At 33.9% G+C, this 19,854-nt stretch overlaps 1 protein-coding gene across 1 annotated transcript in view; it reads left to right on the top strand.

Annotated features, from left to right (window-relative positions):
• Positions 1 to 19,854, top strand: part of LOC106076755 (cell growth-regulating nucleolar protein-like) — a 36,982-nt gene that overhangs the window by 1,894 nt on the left and 15,234 nt on the right. Inside the window, exons 2-3 of the mRNA XM_056038729.1 lie at positions 13,040 to 13,197; positions 15,715 to 15,829. Coding sequence (XP_055894704.1) covers positions 13,076 to 13,197; positions 15,715 to 15,829 — 237 coding nt within the window. The 5' untranslated portion in view covers positions 13,040 to 13,075. The remainder of the gene's footprint in view (positions 1 to 13,039; positions 13,198 to 15,714; positions 15,830 to 19,854) is intronic.

Here is a 19,854-nt window from a genome sequence, read left to right as displayed (position 1 = left end):
AGTTTAATCAACGTAACTAATGATTAAGACATTTGTTCATGAACAATCAACAAACTACATAATAATATTTCTGCTAAACACTCTGAAGGTTAAGATTATGGCCGCCGCAAGAAGAGCTCAAAAGGTCGATTGTTGATAAGAATAATGTGTGCTTGGACTCCTTGGTGCTTTCCCTTCAAGTTTACATTATTGTATTTGTATCCCTGGACACGACAATTGGCGATGTCCTGACCAACGTTCACCAGCGCAGCAAGAAGCGCCATGACAAACCATTTCCTGTTAAGTTGTCAACATTAGGATACGTCCAAAAAAACTCAATATAAAGGACATCAGCTCTTTGTGGCTAACATCAGGTGTGTAGTCAAGAATGACAGGAAAATATTTTGCAAGTTTGATTTTATCAATAATGTTCCCTTTTACTTCTGATGCCATAATGTTCATATGCTCGTTTTGAATCCTATGCCCGATGTAATGGCCGTGAGCCTCGGCGTTCTTAATTCTTCGAAGATGTACTTGCATGGTTGGGTCGACTTCGGCTATCACCGCTGTTCGTTTGTTTCTCTGTTCTCCCATGATATGCGGTGTTGTTTTCTTAAAGGTAGGACTACTGTACAATCGCTAGAATTTTTGTTAAGACTGCGCGCTACTGCAGTTTTACTTTTCTAATTTTTCTTGCATCACGTTATTCGTTGTGCTACCATTTGACATTCTCAGAGCTAAATCCAACCAGAAAGTCACACACTTAACGGGATTTACAGAAACCTTGTGATGCTGAAGTTTATGTCATGTTAAGAGCTTACATAGAAATAGTATATAAAGATGCCTGGAAAGATTTCCAAAGATATTGAGTATATATGAGAATCGTTCTGGTTTTCGAAGCTGACAGTGCTAGGGAATCTCCAATCGCAGGGCCTGGGTAGGTTGTCCCACTTGCCACCCCCTAAGACCACTACTGGGCATAGGCGTAGCCAGGGGGGGTTGGGGGTTCAATAATGTTCCCTTTTTCTTCTGATTACATCAGGTCCATAAGCTGTTTTGAAACTGTCATATCTTTGACATATGCTGATAACGCGAATGTTTATTTGTATAGCATTAGGGCCTCTTCTGGCCTTGTTAGAATGTTCTTTGTGCAAACATTAAATAACTTTATATTGATCAATTTTGTTGTTGCGTAGTGCCACTATGTTCACTGAGTAATCTGACCACAACACATATATTTAGAAGCAAGCATTGTCTCAACAGACAAAACATTTAATAATCATAATAAAATAGTGCATAATAACTTGGCAACTCCAGCCATGGAAATACATCACTTAGAACCCATTTATATTACATCTCGTATCTCTTACACAATACATACATACATCTCTTTACTCACAGAAGTCCAAAAGGTAACTTAGGTTTTCACCCTGTGGTCAAATACAGACCAATTATTTCTTCGTAAATAAGGCACGAGATAGTCAAATGACTATTAACTCACTCCATGCCACATTGAATCTCTAACGAGTATGTGACAGAAACCTATGCCAGATGTTATGTTCTGGTGTCTGGGCTGTAAATTGTTTGATAGTTAATATCGAGCCTTTCCTGTTTCGTGCAATCTTTAAGCGCGCGAGAGAGTTGTCATGTTTTTTTACACCTTCAAATCAATTAACTTCTGATACGAAGCAACTTAGCATATAGTGATTTCACTGAAATAAAGTTTATGAGGATAAGCTATATAATTGTAATAAACTGGAATAAGCTAATCTGTAGTTCATGTCCGACCATGTACGCTTTATTATGGGCTTGCAATTCAAAATTCTGTAGCACGTAGTCGTGACGATTTTTTTTTCATTTGCACATAATTATAGCTATCATTATATTTAGTAAAGGCCTAGAATATGATAAAATGTTATTTTCTTTTTGTCTTGGAGGAAAAATTCTAGGCAGCTGTCAATTTGAGAAGAATTTTGAGTTGGATGGCTGCCTGGTCGTGTGGTTTGCGTGCTGGATTGTCGTTCAGATTTATTGATGGTCAAGGGTTCAAACCCTGCACGCTCCCATCCCCCGTCGTCCTGCGAGAGGTTTGGACTAGGAAGTAATTATCTTCAACTCTGAAGTAACATCCGAAACATGTAAAACATTTTACGAACAAACAAAACAACATTTTTGGTGCATTTTAAAATAGTTAGGCCTACTATAAGTGGAACCAGACAAACTGCTTTATGTATAATCAGTGCCTGCTTCTCGTGTGCTTCTGATGTGTGTTTTAATTGTAATCAATTATTCATCTGTTCTTGAACCAATTTCCGTGTTGTACGTTGCAGTCTGTCCATCTTAGCATAAGTGGCCGCTCAAAAGCACACCAGCAGTCACATTAATGACATAATCAAAAACCAAACTGACCATGATTAGGAACACTTCAGGGATTGCATCTTGAGGAAGGCGAGACTATTGGCAGACAAACTAGGTAATGAATTAGTGCTGCCGATAATTTGTAGTCGACATGAGACACACCAAGCAAAAAACATGTGTTTGGATTTTGGGATTATTAAAGAGCACTGCTTTACAGTCCGTATCTGGATTCGTTAGTTTCTTCGTTTACGTCTCTCTTTTCAAGCAATACTAATGCTCAGTTCAACCTGTTTTGTTTACATCCTAAAACGATGCAAGAGCATGAAACAAGTAGGCCTATTTATCTTCTTATCTTATATCATACAGACGTTACTTCAAAAAAGAAGATGAATACGTCCTACGCGTCATGCATTTACAGTGAAATTAATATCGCATAGGTAGGGGGGGGTGTCACAGTCCAGTTTTAGAACCTCTGTGACATGAAGTGATACTCAGTCACCTATTGTAATATTCCGTGCGGGCAAGCACGAGGTTATGTGAATAAGTTAAAGGACTCTAAAATAAGGGTAAAAGTTAGTTAGTAAAAGAACTCCAGCAGAGAGTGGATGTACGATTTTCTCTGTCTGTAATATGTACCTTAATGAATTTGATTTAATGTTAACTGGAGAGTTTTCTTCGGACTTATATTTTGAACATTCCATTGAAGTGATTACTTATTCCACATGGCATGAACAGCCAGTATTTATTGGTGTATATTTTGTGACGGCTGAAGTCGCCAGTATTTTCTGTAATTTATCTTATATATAATAAACTTTACGTCTGCTACCAGTGTGTTCATCAGTAATTCTAAATGTTGTCATTGGAGACTTTAGTATACTAGTAATGTTGCGCACTTGCAAATCTAGTGCGTCTAATAAAGTACATCGTTAAGAGGAGTATCATAGCCGTACCAGAAGAGGTACCTACAACACACGGACATACCCACGCCGCTACGCCTACAGCTAAGACCAGGTAGCGACATTTGGTGGCCAGTATGTCTTAAATGACAGAACGAACCTACACTCTTTAACAAGTAAATCGTCGATCGTCTACATTCCATCTGGCGTAGAAGTACAAGGACTATTTTTCTTTCACCATGGCGGCGAAAACAATTCAACGAACTTAGAGGGCTAATAAACTTTTCTTCAATAAGAAATCAACTCAGGTGGCCTTGCTACAACATGATCTCAGAGCGATTCCTAGATCTTAATATGCTATCTTAGATCGGGAAGTTGAAACAACCAGAAACCAAGATCTGATGCAGATTGATGATAAACAACAGTCAACAAAACAGGTCAAGGCCCATTCATCTCAACTCTCAGAGATCCACTACCTTAACATCAGCATACACATAAGAGTCGATTTAATTAGTATGTATGAAACTGAATACAGCCATGCCTGATGAGCCGCAATATGGGTGAAAACAATTACTGAAGAAAAGCCGAAGCCGGAGTACAGCTACCTGTCTGTACTAATCAATTCCGACGTCATTCAAGTCGACGATTCATCGTGGTGTACGTCTTTTGAGACTCACCTAATCATTTGTTCACTGTTCCAGTAGCAAATTGTGGTACACAGGGGCACGTGATACCACCATATCGTCCTAACTGAAGAGAATCTTCTTCACAACATCTTCTGAAGAGAATCCTCTCCATAACATCTTCTGTGAAGAACTTCTCCTGTCTTATATTGCTAATTAAGTCAGTCATAGACTACTGGATTATCCTCTAAAAGAGCAAGTACTTTGGATTATATATACATATACTATTTGGATTATCTTCTAAAAGATCAAGTACTTTGGATTATATATACATATACTATTTGTCATCTTAGTCATCGTTGCCCATACTATTTGTACTAAACCGTTATTGGATCACTAGCTACCAGTATAATTAATTCTGTTTGGATTATTGAGCTCGTTATTGGATATATATTATATATTTGTGACTGGACTATTGGATATATTACCTTATTTCACTGATTTATTCTATGATTCGATTATAACTGGACTATGGATCTACACTAAGAGTATCGAGCTTATCTACATCAGACTACACTAGAAAGCCCCTGTAAGTTTTGATCAATTATTGAATATATTTGTTATACATTGATATAATTTAAAGCATCCAACTAAGTATTGTTGAATTTAAAGTATCCAATTAAGTATTGTTGACTATTGAAGATAGTCACTAGTGAGTAACTATTTTCATTTTTCTAAGCGTTCTTTTAAGGGTGGCTGGAGAGGGACTATTTTATGAACTATCATAACAATAGGATCTATTAGGGTCTATCCTATTTGTTCTTTAACCTCTATAAGGCCCAATGCGTTTGAGGCTCTCCTTGTTGGTACGGAGGTCATAGAATATAGTGGGAAATTATTTATTTAGCTGTTGAGTCTTGTTTGTATTTCTGTCAGTGTACTTAATCTGTATCTATATTGTTGTTTGTTTAAAAGTCCTGTATCCATATATCTGTATTTCTCCTGTCACATTTCTACTTTTTATTGATTTCTTTAAAAGCAGACTGTGTTGTTCTCTATATTGTTTCTGTGTTTGTCTTTTTACTTATACTGTACATATATTTTTCTTTCTCTTACTAATTTACATTTTTTACTATTTTACTCTGGCACAACAGCACACATGTATAACATATGTCGACATTTATGACTATTGAATTTGATTAGTTTATAATTGAGTAACTGAGTAAATTTTGATCTAGATCTATACATTGGACAATTATCACTACATTCTTTCATTACATTGTAACCATTGATTGAATTTTTTATATTATTGTGTAATATACATACACATGTTAAATAATTGACACACACTGTATTGACAAGTATAACACAGTACATTTTTCTCTTCTCACTTAATTAACTACACAAAGCATTAAACATGTCTTCCTATGACAAAATTTTATAGCTAGTAAAAGTCATGGAACTAGAAGGGGATGAGAAAAAGGAATTTATTAAAAAAGAATTAGAAAAGGCAGAAAAGAAAGAAAGGGAGGAAAAAGATAGAATAGAAAGGAAAGAAAGGGAGGAAAGAGATAGGGCTGAAAAGGAAAAAGATAGAATAGAAAGGAAAGAAAGGGAAGAAAGGGAAGAAAAGAAACAAATTAGAGATAGGGAAGAAAGAGCTGCTGAAAGAGCTCATCAGAAAACATTAAAAGAACTAGAAACTAGACAAAAAGAACTAGAACTAGAAGCTGCCAAAACAAATCCCAACATTATAACCCAACAGTCCACAACAAAGCCATTCATCTCCAAATTCCATAAATACAATTCAAAAGATGAAACACTTGAAAACTATTTAGTCCAATTTGAGCATATAGCCTCAACCTATAGTCTTAACAATGAGGACATGGCCAAACACCTACTAGCAAATTTGTCCGGAGAACCCCTCAACATCATTTCCACTCTAACAATAGACCAAAAGAAAGACTATGCAGCAGTAAAGACTAGATTACTAGAACACTTTGGAAAAAACTCAGATTTCTATCGTAAGCTATTCAGGGACACTAAATTAAAAAAAGATGGGGACTTCAACAGAATAATATTCGACATGAGGACTAACATGATAAAATGGTTAGCGCTAGCAAAATGTGACATCAAAGACCCGACACAAATCCTAGACATGCTACTTATTGACAATGTCCTCAACAACGTGACAGACTTAGTATTTACCTTCCTTAAAGAAAAGAAGATCAAGACAGAGACTGAACTGATAACGAATCTAAATCTATTTAAAGACAGTCACCCTGGACACACGATTGACAAAAGAGACCTACACCAACTAGTAGCCACAGCAACAACATTCAACAACAACAACAACAACGACAAATTCAAATGGTCCAACACCAAGACTTGTTTCAATTGTGGGAGAAAAGGTCACGTGAAAAACCAATGCAAAGCTCCTATAAACTACAATAACAATTACAGATACAGAAGTTACACTAGTTTCTACAACCCAAACAGCTACAAACAAAACAACAATAATTACAATAATAGACCATATAGACTACACCAGAGCGCAAGTCCCAATGAAAGAAGAAATTTTGCAAACAGTTACCAACACAATAACTATAATAGAAACAACAGGCAATCTAGAAGGGACCAATATAACTACCACACAAACAACCACCCAAACAACTACAATAGAGGAAACAATAGAAACAACAGTGGCAATAACACCAACACCCATAGAGAGGAAAATGTAGCCTACATGCAAGCAAATAAGTCCAAAATAAAAGTCTTTCCATCCTATGTTAATTCTAAAGAAGTAGGATCAATTCGCGACAGTGGAGCCACGGCAATAATAGTTAAAGCCTCTTTAGTCGAACCAGGACAGTATCTAGAAGATACAGTAAAAGTGACCTATGCGAATATACAGAAATTCGATATTTGCAAGACCGCTAAAGTCCTAATAGAATCACCCTGGATTACAGGAGAACTAGAAGCCATAGTCATGGACACCCCAGCACAAGATCTAATAATAGGCAATGTAGATGGTGTAAAAGATCCAACACTAGAAGAAGTTATGCAATGGGCGGAAGATAGACAAAAATATTCCCTATTTAAACATGAGGCACTATTAGCTCAAACCAGATCACATAAGAAAATAACACCAGAAATAGAATGCCCCACTGTATTACTCAATGAAATAGGCATAACTAGGGAGGAACTAATAGCTATGCAGAAAAATGACACCACAATACAAGACCTCTTAAGCAAAGATTATAACAAGATAAATTTAAATAACCACCACATAGAAATTAACAACTTAGCCATTAGATATAACAGGAAAGAAAACTGTACTAGACTTCAAATCCTGATCCCTAAAACTTTAAGAGCTAAAATATTAAATATGGCACATGATGACCCCACAGCAGGACACTTAGGAAAAAAAAAGGTATATGCTAAGATAGCCAACAAATTCTTCTGGCCAAAGATGGGAAAGGACATTAAGAACTATGTAAACAGTTGCACAGAATGTGCCAAACAAAAAACAGTAACTAGAGCCCCATTAGAGAAATCAGATAAATCTCACTATTTTTGGGACAAAATTGCCATGGACATAATGGGACCCCTAACTACCAGCAGTAAAGGGAATAAATATATTTTGGGTATCATTGACATGTCCACTAGATGGGCAGAGGCATTTCCTCTAAAAGATATAAAGGCTATTGACATATGTAATTGTCTAAAAACACTTTTTCTAAAATTTGGATTCCCCAATAAGTTACTGTCAGACAATGCATCAAACTTTAAGTCCCACCTTAACCAAGCATTTGCAGAAATGACTAACATCCGCCTAGTCCATAGCACTATCTACTCACCACAGGGAAATGGAGTCATAGAAAAATGGAACAGAACTGTAAAACAGATGATATATAAGCTAGAAAGAGACTCAATGAGTACCTGGGACCAGACTCTTAGCTATGCTATATTTGCCTACAACACTAGCATCCATGAAACCACCAAATTCAGCCCCTATGAGCTTGTATTTAACAGAAAACCTAAAGGACCGTTAGAGTTATGGGCCGACAACATGTTAGACTTAGAAAACATAGAACAGTACCATCCTTGGATAATTCAGACCAAACAACAGCTTAGACAAGGAATAAAACTAGCAGAGATAAACATGGACAAAAATCTAGAAAGGCATAGAAAAATAAAAAACAGAAATAGAAAACTAAGAACACTAAATGTAGGTGACCAAGTTTTTGTTAAGATAGAAAACAAACACTGCAAAGATAAGAATGAGGGACCATTTAAAGTTATAGAGAGAATTAATAACAAAGTGTACATCATTGATAAAGATGGTAGAGAATGCAAACTCAATATTGACAAACTTGTAAAATTGGATAAGAGACAAATAACTGACACAGATATAATTGAACCCGATGTAGAAACTAAACACAATATACAAGAACATATAGTAAGCACCATAAACACCACACACAACAGTAGTCCAAATATTGAAAATGATATGTTACAGAATTTGACAGTTAAATATAGTGATGTAATTACACAAAAGCTAGGATGTACCAATCTGATACAACACACAATAAAACTCAACAAAGCACTACCAACTAAGACAAAAGCCTATAGTATTCCCAAAGCATATGAGGACTTAGTTAGGACAGAAATGACCAACTTAATTAAAGATGGGAAGATAGAGAGATCAGAAACATGTAAATATGCATCACCCATGGTCATTGTAAAAAAGAAAGACAGTGGAGTAAGAATCTGCTGTGACTTTAGAGAAATAAATAAATGCACAGTCATAGACCCAGAACCCCTACCAGACACTGACAGCATAATTACAACTTTAAGCAAATCATCCCTATTCACAACAATGGACTTAAACAGAGGCTTCTGGCAGATTAAAATGGACCCTGACTCTAAGGAATATACAGCATTCAAATGCACTATGCCAGGCCTAGAAGGTATCTATGTCTGGAATGTCATGCCATTCGGCTTAATAAATAGTACAGCCACATTTCAGAAATGCATGTCAAAATTATTAGAAGGCATAAATAATGTATTGTCTTATGTAGATGACATTTGTGTTTTCACCAACTCACAACAGGAACACATTCATGTACTAGAGCAAATATTTTTAAGACTAAGAACACACAACATGACATTATCCCCCAAGAAATTAAACCTAGCCAAGCCTGAAATCCAATTCTTAGGATATTGCATCACCAATGACAAAATTACACCCACTGAAACAAACCTAACAAAGATTAAAAACATAAAAGAACCTAGGACTAAGAAAGACATGAGAGCATTATTAGGACTTTGCAACTTTTATAGAAAGTTCATTCCAAATTATGCACAGATAATTGAGCCCCTTGTTGAATTTACTAAAAAGAAGCATGGAAACACAATTTGTATGGATGAAAAAAGTAGACTAGCATTAAGCAACTTAAAAGATAAATTTAATGAGAAACTAGAATTAGCCAGCATTGACCCAACATCAACACTATCACTATACACTGATGCCTCCAACACTGGTATTGGGGCATGCTTACTACAGCAAAGAGAGTCATTTTTTAAGCCAATAGTACACATCAGTAGAACACTGTCTGAAACAGAAAGAAAATACTCAGTAATTGAAAAAGAATTATTAGCCATTGTATGGTCAGTTGTAAAACTCAAGAATTACTTGTTAGGTAGATATTTTAGCATTAAGTGTGATCATAAACCATTACTGGCACTAAAAAGAAAAGAGCTAAAAAATGACAGGATAAACAGATGGACACTCATTCTCTCAGATTACAAATTTGATTTAGAAAGCATTCCAGGACATGAAAATGTAATAGCTGACTTTTTATCCAGATACATAATACATGAAAATGAAGCAAGTGAAAATAATGACATTAAACACATTAGCCAGGACATTCTGATAGAATAAATAACCAGTACAAAGCACTTAGAAACAAGTAGTAGTAGTCAACTAAGTCAAATTAACATTCTAAACATTTTTCTAATAAGTCATGACACTTTATTGTTACACTTTTCTTTTGGGTCATGATGACATTTATGCTTATGATCAATAACAGATCATCTATTTGCTCATTGTATTTTATTGTCAACTTGTAATATGACAAATACCAGATGTGTTTGTTTTGTGTGTATATATTGTATTTCATTACTGATTGTGCACAGCAATGTAAACAATGAGATGTAAACAACAGTGAACTACTTGAACTGTTGACCTGAATTTTTTTTTTTTCATAACAACTCACAGATGTAAATATTGTCTAAAAAATTTTTACACACCTGAATACTACAATGAATGTTTATAAACATGGAAATTTGTTTACTATTGTACTTCAATACTACACTCAGACTATTTATAGTAGTCTTATGCAAGGTCAACCTTGAACTGGATTGACATGTCTCTGAATTTTTTTTTCTTTTTTGATGATGGCAAAACTTAGTATGATATATTGACACAGCAAATCACAATTGTAAATAAATATGAAATCTTTTTTTCTGTAATAATTTTGAATAAATTTACTCAGTGTGTCAAATCATACACATTGATAATGTGGTGCATCTACAATTATAGTAAAACATTGGATGTATATGTTGTATATTTTTCCTTTTTTATATTGATTAGCATGTGACTGTTTGTACAAATTTTTTTTTTTTTTCTTTCAGTATAAATGTATGCATAAAGTTTGTTAACACTTGATGGAGGTACTCTTCATTACAATTAGTGTGACATTTCAGTGATTTTGCTCTCAGTGAATTAAGTATATAAATGATTATACATTTTGGACTCAGTAATTTATATGATGTTATACATAATTACTAAGATTATACAAGATGATATGAGCAATTGAAGTGAACTTACAGCACTTGATAGAATATTGGACCAAGCTCATATATATTTGTACAGTGATATTAATGTAAAATATATTTGTCAAAGATTTTTGGTCAAAAATCTTTTTTGGAGTGTGGGGCGTATGTCACAGTCCAGTTTTAGAACCTCTGTGACATGAAGTGATACTCAGTCACCTATTGTAATATTCCGTGCGGGCAAGCACGAGGTTATGTGAATAAGTTAAAGGACTCTAAAATAAGGGTAAAAGTTAGTTAGTAAAAGAACTCCAGCAGAGAGTGGATGTACGATTTTCTCTGTCTGTAATATGTACCTTAATGAATTTGATTTAATGTTAACTGGAGAGTTTTCTTCGGACTTATATTTTGAACATTCCATTGAAGTGATTACTTATTCCACATGGCATGAACAGCCAGTATTTATTGGTGTATATTTTGTGACGGCTGAAGTCGCCAGTATTTTCTGTAATTTATCTTATATATAATAAACTTTACGTCTGCTACCAGTGTGTTCATCAGTAATTCTAAATGTTGTCATTGGAGACTTTAGTATACTAGTAATGTTGCGCACTTGCAAATCTAGTGCGTCTAATAAAGTACATCGTTAAGAGGAGTATCATAGCCGTACCAGAAGAGGTACCTACAACACACGGACACACCCACGCCGCTACGCCTACAGCTAAGACCAGGTAGCGACAGGGGGGGCGAGGGGACACCAGCTCTTTTCTTTAATATGCTCGGGGGGGGGGGGGGGAATTGAAGCTATGACTTTGAGCCATAGGTGGTAACTTGCATCCCCCTGCAAAAAATCATGCGGGCGCCCATGAACACCCAAAATATCTTGTCTATGAAATATACAATGAAATATGTCTTGATGTGAAATGAAATCTACATGTTCTTAGCAGCTTAGCCCAGATACTTAACTACTATTAAAGACGAGCACATCAATTTCAACACATAAAACTAGTCAATTAAACTTCATACAGACTTTTATAATTGCTTAAATTCTCACGTGTCTTCTACTGTGACCTAATCACTTCTCTTTACATCGCTACTTTTCTAAAATCTTCTAACAACTCTCAGGTCGACAGACTACTAGCCTACTTAATTACTAGACTTGTAACAATTCTCAGGTCGACAGACTACTAGCCTACTTAGTTACTAGACTTGTAACAACTCTCAGGTCGACAGACTAGCCTACTAGCCTACTTAGTTACCAGACTTGTAACAACTCTCAGGTCGACAGACTACTAGCCTACTTAGTTACTAGACTTGTAACAACTCTCAGGTCGACCGACTACTAGCCTACTTAATTACTAGACTTGGATTTCCTTCTACGTTTTCTTTTTTACACGGCTACTACAGCGTGACTTTCTTCTTAAACGACTTATAGCCTTGCTGATTCTTTTATCCGTGGTTCAATAGAAGCGAGTCACAATGTCATCCTTTCTAGCTCTATATTGGCCAAAATCACCTAAATATTAGAAACTACTACAGGATTACTATTTTACCAGTGACTCAAATACAACAGAACAAAACATAATATTGATCTTATATTTAGATCTAGGCTATATAGACTTAACAAAAAAAAAAGCAAATTAACACAAAAAAAACAAGTTCAGCATATATTTGTGTTATTGCAACTTTATTAATATAATTGTTAGAAAAAAAAGAGTTTATATAGTTAATTATATAATTTACGCATACAAACAAGCGTGCATCACCGGTTTAAGCAAGTGTAACAAAAAGAAAATCTCAGAATACTAAGTTGGCAACACCTCTGTGACATCATTGTAAACAAAATGGCAGCGTGCTGAGCAACCTTGACGTCGCTAATGCTTTTTGTTGATGTCATATAAATATAAAAGTTCTCTGTTTTACAAGAAAATCTTTTAAAAACACAATTTATATTTATTAATTGTATTTTTTTTTAAATTTTGAATTTTCGGCGAATCATTAATTTTTGACGCTCATCTTCATGATTACCAACTTTTTACTACTTTTAGTAACTTTTACAGACTTTATCAGTTAGAGTTACAGATTTGTAACACTTGTTACAGTTACTTCTACATCTGTGACTGTACTGCTGTTAGTCCCATTATAATATCATTATTTCACATTGATACAGATCTAGTCTACTACTGTCTAGCTAGATTGGGGGCAGCTACTAGATCTAAATCTCTGTAGACTACCTTTAGAAGTCTGTAGTGATTTAAAAGTAATATTTTATGGCTAGAAACTAGAATCTAGTAGAGAAACATTTAAATTTTATTTAATAAGAAATATTTAAAAACATTTCAGGATCTCCAAACTATAACTATAAGACGAGAACAAAGAATGGTATTTTTCAACTGCAATGCATGCGCCGAAGCGTTAAAGAAAAATCAAGTTGAAAAACACTTGCTGAGGTGTCGACAATGTAAAGTTTTATCATGTGTAGATTGTGGAAAAGATTTTTGGTAGGTTTGTGATTGTGTTTTAGTTGTTATAATCTAAATAAAAGTTAAAGAAATACATTTCATTAAAAATCATTTATATATAAATAACAAAGAAGAACTGAAGTTCCTTTTGTATGGACCAAGAAAATTAACTTATAATCTTTTATTAGTTTAAATACCCAATTTCTGGGTTAGAATATCTTAGAGAAACTAACCAGTATCAAAGACTAGCATATATATATAGTGTCGGTGTGTGTATTGTTATAACTGTGGTGATGAGTTGGTAGGGGTAATTGTGTGTGTAATCAAGCTGACACAGACCACAGACCAACGATAGGTGAGCTGTCAACCATGATGAGGGGCAATGCGATGATGTTTCATGAAAATCTGTGTTCTGAATCTTGCTCTTGAATGTAATTCACGCATGATATTGTCATGTGATTATCCACAAGGAACTGATAAGGTTTGGTAATTTTTAAAGGGTGTTCAGGAACTTATACAAAGAGCAGCTGCGAAGCCATCAAGAGTCATTTTTATAGGCCCTTATAATCACTGTTACAATTTTTGGGATTTTAAATTTTTGTTTTAGAATATAGGCCTACTTGTAGATTCTATCTAGATGTAGTCATTCTAAAATTATGCTCTACACATTATCATTAGCTACAGTAACATTTCTAACTGTATTTATTTTCTCCACACTTGCACACTTTCATATGTGGAGACAGATTTTCCATGTTCTTTATAAAATCACATTTGATAATCTCATAGATCTATCCCTTACATTCACTCTGAAAATTATGTGGATTTTTGTAATTCTAGATTTAATTTAGATCTAGAAGAGAATTATATTTAGTTCTACATCTATTGTAATGTACTTATTTAGGTTAGCGATACTGTAATTGACAACTTTGAATGTAACATTTAGTGTTGTCAGGTATATTGGGGTTTAATTTGTTTTTGTATTATTTTAGTCATTTGGCATTGAATAAAAACAACTTAACTAACAATCAAATGTCACTTGTTATTTTAGCAAAATTATATATATATATATATTTCTCTAGGTTATATATATGTTCATTGTTATAAATGTTTTTTAATTAATAATTGGTGCTTTAATGTGAAGATCATACATTTTTTGCCAACATCCCACCCAGAATGGAAACAATGTCATCAGCTGTCATTCTTATAAAAACACACACATACATTGTTAATAAAGATTTTTACAAAACTTACATCAACTCTGTCTGTCTGGTAAAAAGTGTGTACATGTTATTTCTCCCAAACCCATTCTCGGATCAATTTGAAACTTCACCTAATTATTCATTGGCATAGAAAAGAATCAATAAAAAAAAGTTATCAATTAGTCAATTAGTTACTGGTAATTATTTTGTTTGATACCAACAAGGGAAACTAATCCTTCAGTATTCACAGATATGGCTAAATTTGTTGGGTTAGTTCCCTTTGGATTATTGTAAACTCTTGTTTCTCCCATTATGGGCCATAGCATTCTCCAATCAAATTGATACATTAAACAAATATTTATTGTACCTAACAAAACATGAATGAATAAAAAAAAAACCCAATTAGTCAACTAATTTTTGGTAATCGAATAAGGGAAATAACTTGTACATTATTGATAGATATAGTTTTAAGGGTGGAGTTCTTCCCCTTTAAGGCAAGCTTTTTTTTTTTTAAAAAAAAAAGGATTTGTATATTTTGCTTGTTGGTTATATACAAAGACTAGTGTTTGATAACTGACCAAGCCAAATCGAAAAATATGATCAAATACCAGTAAACTCCTTATGTATAACCGATACTTCAATGGACAGCAGCTAGGCTATGACTCATTTTCTTTGCTTGTTGGAAATTATTATAAAGTTCCTTATCATCCTTGCAGAGATGCCTACGTGTATTCATGTTGCTTTTATTTCATAGGGAAATGACCATGAAAATACCCAATATAATTCATGTATAAATATACAAGTTTGTATATATTCATTTATTTTTATTTATTTATTTAAATATAGATTCTCTAAGTATTTAATAAAGATTTTAAAATACACACTTCAACTTATAACATCATTTAGCACCAAAGAAGGCAATTTATTTATATCTATAGTGGTCAATGTAGGCATCTCTGTTCTTGGTTACATCTTGCCTTAAAAGCAGCTTTGCTATGTTTCTATCCAGAAACAATGTAGAAAACAGATGTTGATGTCATGTCTTTAAAAAAAGTAAGAAACAATAACAAAAACAAAACAAGTTCATGCCCATTTAAAAATGAAAGGAACTAAAAGTGAGAAAACACTCTTCACTTTTGGGTACATAGTTGTGGAAGAAATAGTGAAACATTTTAGATTTAGCAAACAGCCATCAAAACAATTTCATGTTGTAGTTCATTAAAGTGGATGTTTCTTTTGGTGACCACAAACATTGTGCAAACTAACCCACATCTTGTTTTGTATTATTGTGCTGTTTTGAAATAGCTTGCAGTACTTGAAATTTAGTATCAATGTCTTTTTTTTTTTTTATTCCAAGGGGCAATGATTATCAGCAACACACAAAGTGCATGACAGAAAATGAAAAATACTGTGGTAAAGGATATGTGCCGAAAGTAAACAAGGGGGAAGTCAAACAAGAGCAGTGGATTGAGGTATTCACTAGATAGATTTCATAGCCAAACTACATTGAATTATCAGTTGGATTGTAAGAAAATAAATCTGTTTCATATTAATTTGATCACATCACATCTATTATTAGTATTTATGACATAATGTTGTAGCTAATATGTATGAATTTAAATTTTGGAATAGAGTTTTACGAAGCTTAGATCAACTCTGTCTGTCTGGTATAAAGTGTGTACACATTATTTATCCAAAACCTATTATCGGATCAAGTTGAAACTTCGCAAAATTATTCATTATAGACAAGACATTAATCAATAAAAAAATGTATCAATTAGTCAATTAATTACTGGTAATTTGTTTGATACCAACAATGGAAACTGTCACCACCTCAAAGTTGGTGCCATAGAGCAGAAACCCTAAATCTGTATTGTGTTGCACTAAGGTGAACACTTTTGACCTTAGGTGAACCAGGGAGTTAAAGGTAGTCAGTCCACATAGAGATCTTGTAGCAAGCACTTGATAGAGTCACTTAATATATAAGCAGTAGAGTTAGATGTTTAAAGTAGTTGGTTATAGAATAAGTATTAAGTTGTGATATTCGTATATTACTGTTGGATTAATACTGACCATTCCTGGGTCGAATTGTATGGTGTATTCACTATGTGGTGTTATATTAAACTTATTGTGTCTGTTACATTCAGTGTCATTTCATTATTCTGTGATTTGTAACAAGAACCCAATGTCACCACCACGCCTACATTGATAACCACAGCCACATACATAATATATAAAAAACCTAGTGACATTTATGGTGTCAGAAGCGGCCGAAAACGACATTTATGACAGCATTGTTCAAAGTCACTTTAACATGATATGCTGAGACAACCTGCGTGGATGAAACTAGACAACCCTGATCTTACAACCTGTGTGGGTGAAACTAGACAACCCTGATCTTACAACCTGTGTGGGTGAAACTAGACAACCGTGATACTACAACCGGTGTGGGTGAAAATCTAGTACTACAAGTTATTCAAGTCATCGTTTGAAGACAGCTGATATATGGTCAGTCGAAGTAGCTGACATATTCAAGAATCATCTACATCGAGGGCTCGTCATAATTCTAATGACACACTCATATTGTCGCTGTCTAACAGCACATTTAATAAGAGAGCGCTCTTACTCTTAGACCTCTCTTGTCGTCACTACCTAAGGTCATTTTTAGTTAAATTTATATTTGTTTCAGCAACTGTATGAAAATGGATTACCTGTCAAACATCTGAAGTATTTATAGGATTACTTATGAACTGTACCATTGTACTGTGGATTTAACAAGTGGATTACTTATGAACTGTACCATTGTACTGTGGATTTAACAAGTGGATTACTTATGAACTGTACCATTGTGCTGTGGATTTAGCAAGTGAATTACTTATGAACTGTACCGTTGTGCTGCGGATTTAGCAAGTGGATTACTTATGAACTGTACCGTTGTGCTGCGGATTTAGCAAGTGGATTACTTATGAACTGTACTGTGGACATATTTTATGTGGAGCATCACCGGAACTTTATGTACAAGTCAAGCATCAAGTGAATATTTAAGGGAAGTAACTTTAATTACCCTTAGTATAATCAGTATTGATTAGTTCTCTTGAACTACACCACAATTTTTTTCATTGTTTACATTTGTATTTATATATACACCTGACCTTTAGGGACTAAATTTAATTATCTATTGAGTCTGAGCATTTATATTTTTTTTCAAGTAAGCATCCAGGTATTGGTAGGGACTCTTTAGATAAAGTAAATACTTGATCGTATAGCTGTATTAGTCAAGTTTGTATTTCGTCAAGTATCTATCATATTGTTAAACTCTTGTATTGATATTGTCTTGTTTACATTTGTTGAATTTTCTTTTTGCGTCATTGTTATTACTCATTGTAATTCTTTTGTCTACTATTTCTACTATCTTGTAATGTCTCTTTAAAGCAGACTGTTTAGTATCTATAGTGTATTTATGTTTAATTATTTACTTATTAATATATATATTTATTTTACTTCTTATTTCAACCTATTTTTTATTATTATCAACACTACACTACACACTTGATACACTATGGGATATACTATTTTGATTTGAGATTGACAAGATTTATGTTGTATATACTCTTCAAACACATTGAACTATTTTGATACTATTTGCATGGACACTGATTAGTGAAAAAGCAGAAACTTAACATATTACATTGATCACTATTTATCAGACTAATAAGGCTCACATAATTGTGAATTACTTGTTGCAATAAACTTTTACATTGCAAGTGGAGATACTAAAAATACATAATCACATAATTGATCAGTAAAGTATTACATTATGAACTAGACAAAGTACCAAGAATAATTTAAGATACCTCATAACCTCAATTGTTTCGCACAAAATATATATCTACTATTACCTGTAATTACTATTTGAGCAATAATAAGTATTTATTGTACAATATTTCATTTACAACTCCTAGTGTACACATATCTATTAATTAACTATATTACTAATTTGAATCTTTGAAAATGGCTGAGTATGAAAAACTAATAGAGATAGTGGATAAACTAAAGTTAAAAGAAGATGATAGAGCTGCATTCATTAAAATTGAAATAGATAGAATTAGAGTAGAAAAAGACAAGCAACGGGAAGAAAGGCTGCATGAAAGAAGACTGAGAGAGAAAGAACAAGAAAACTTAGAGAAAGAAAAAGAACGCCAGCATGAAATAAAATTAAAAGAACATGAAGAAAAAATGGCCAAGCTAGCAAAAGAAAATAAAGACAATTCAGCAAGTCAAACTTCATCTCATCATCAGTATCATAGCAGATTTAGGAACTTTGATCCAAAAGAAGACACATTGGAAAATTTCATAATTCAATTTGAATACATCTGTCAAACAGCAAATATGAATAGTGCACAAATGGCTCAACAACTTCTAGCTAACCTAAGAGGTGAACCACTAAACATCATCGACACACTAACTATGGAGCAAAGAAAAGACTACAACACAGTAAAACAAAGACTTATTGAACATTTTGGCAAAACGGAGGAGCACTATCGAAAACTTTTTAGGGAAATAAAACTAGCAAAGAATACAGATTTAAAAAGAACAGTGCATGACATGCGCCAGAACATGACAAAGTGGCTACAACTCGCAAACTGTAACTTAGATGACCCCAAACAGATATTAGATTTCTTTCTCATTGAGAATGTGTTAATAAATGTTACAGATGCAGCATTCTCATTCCTGAAGGAGAGAAAAATAAAAAATGAAGCTGAATTGATATCAAACTTAACAACATACAAAGACTCACACCCAAACATCACCATTGACAAAAGGGAATTGTACAATGTAGCTGCAACAGTGACAGAAAACCATCCAAGAACTACAAATAAATTTAAATATGCCAAGAGCATACAATGTTTTTTCTGTGGCATATTGGGTCACACCAAAGCAGAGTGCAGAAAGAGAATGGCATCAGAAAAACAGCAATATGTAAATAGAAACCATAAATATGGAAGAGATAACAGAACTTTCCAGAGCTTCAGTCCTAACTATAATAGATCCTATCAACAACAATATAACAGAAGAACATGGCAAAGCTACAGTCCAACTAACAGTAGATCACATCAAACAAACAGAAGATGGCAAAACAACAGAATGTCTAGAAGAGATCAATTTCAAGATAGACAACATACTTACCACAATAACAATCATACCAGACAAAACATAGCAGCTGTAGCAACTGAAAGACCAATAGAATATGAAACAGTAGCATATATACAGACAAAGGTAGCCAAATTAAAAGTGTATCCTGCCTATGTGGATGGCATTAAGGTATATGCATTACGTGACAGCGGCTGCACCTCAATCATTGTGAAGAAATCACTAGTAAAACCTGAACAGATACTAGAAGACAAGGTCACACTGACCTATGCAAATAAAGACTTATGGGAAGTATGTGAAACAGCATTAGTTTTCATTGAATCACCATGGTTCACTGGTCAATACA

This window comes from Biomphalaria glabrata, chromosome 1 (genome assembly GCF_947242115.1).
Source record: "Biomphalaria glabrata chromosome 1, xgBioGlab47.1, whole genome shotgun sequence".
Classification (NCBI taxonomy): Eukaryota; Metazoa; Mollusca; class Gastropoda; family Planorbidae; genus Biomphalaria; species Biomphalaria glabrata.
Note: the sequence above shows the minus strand (reverse complement) of the source record. Positions and strands in the feature narration are given on the sequence as shown.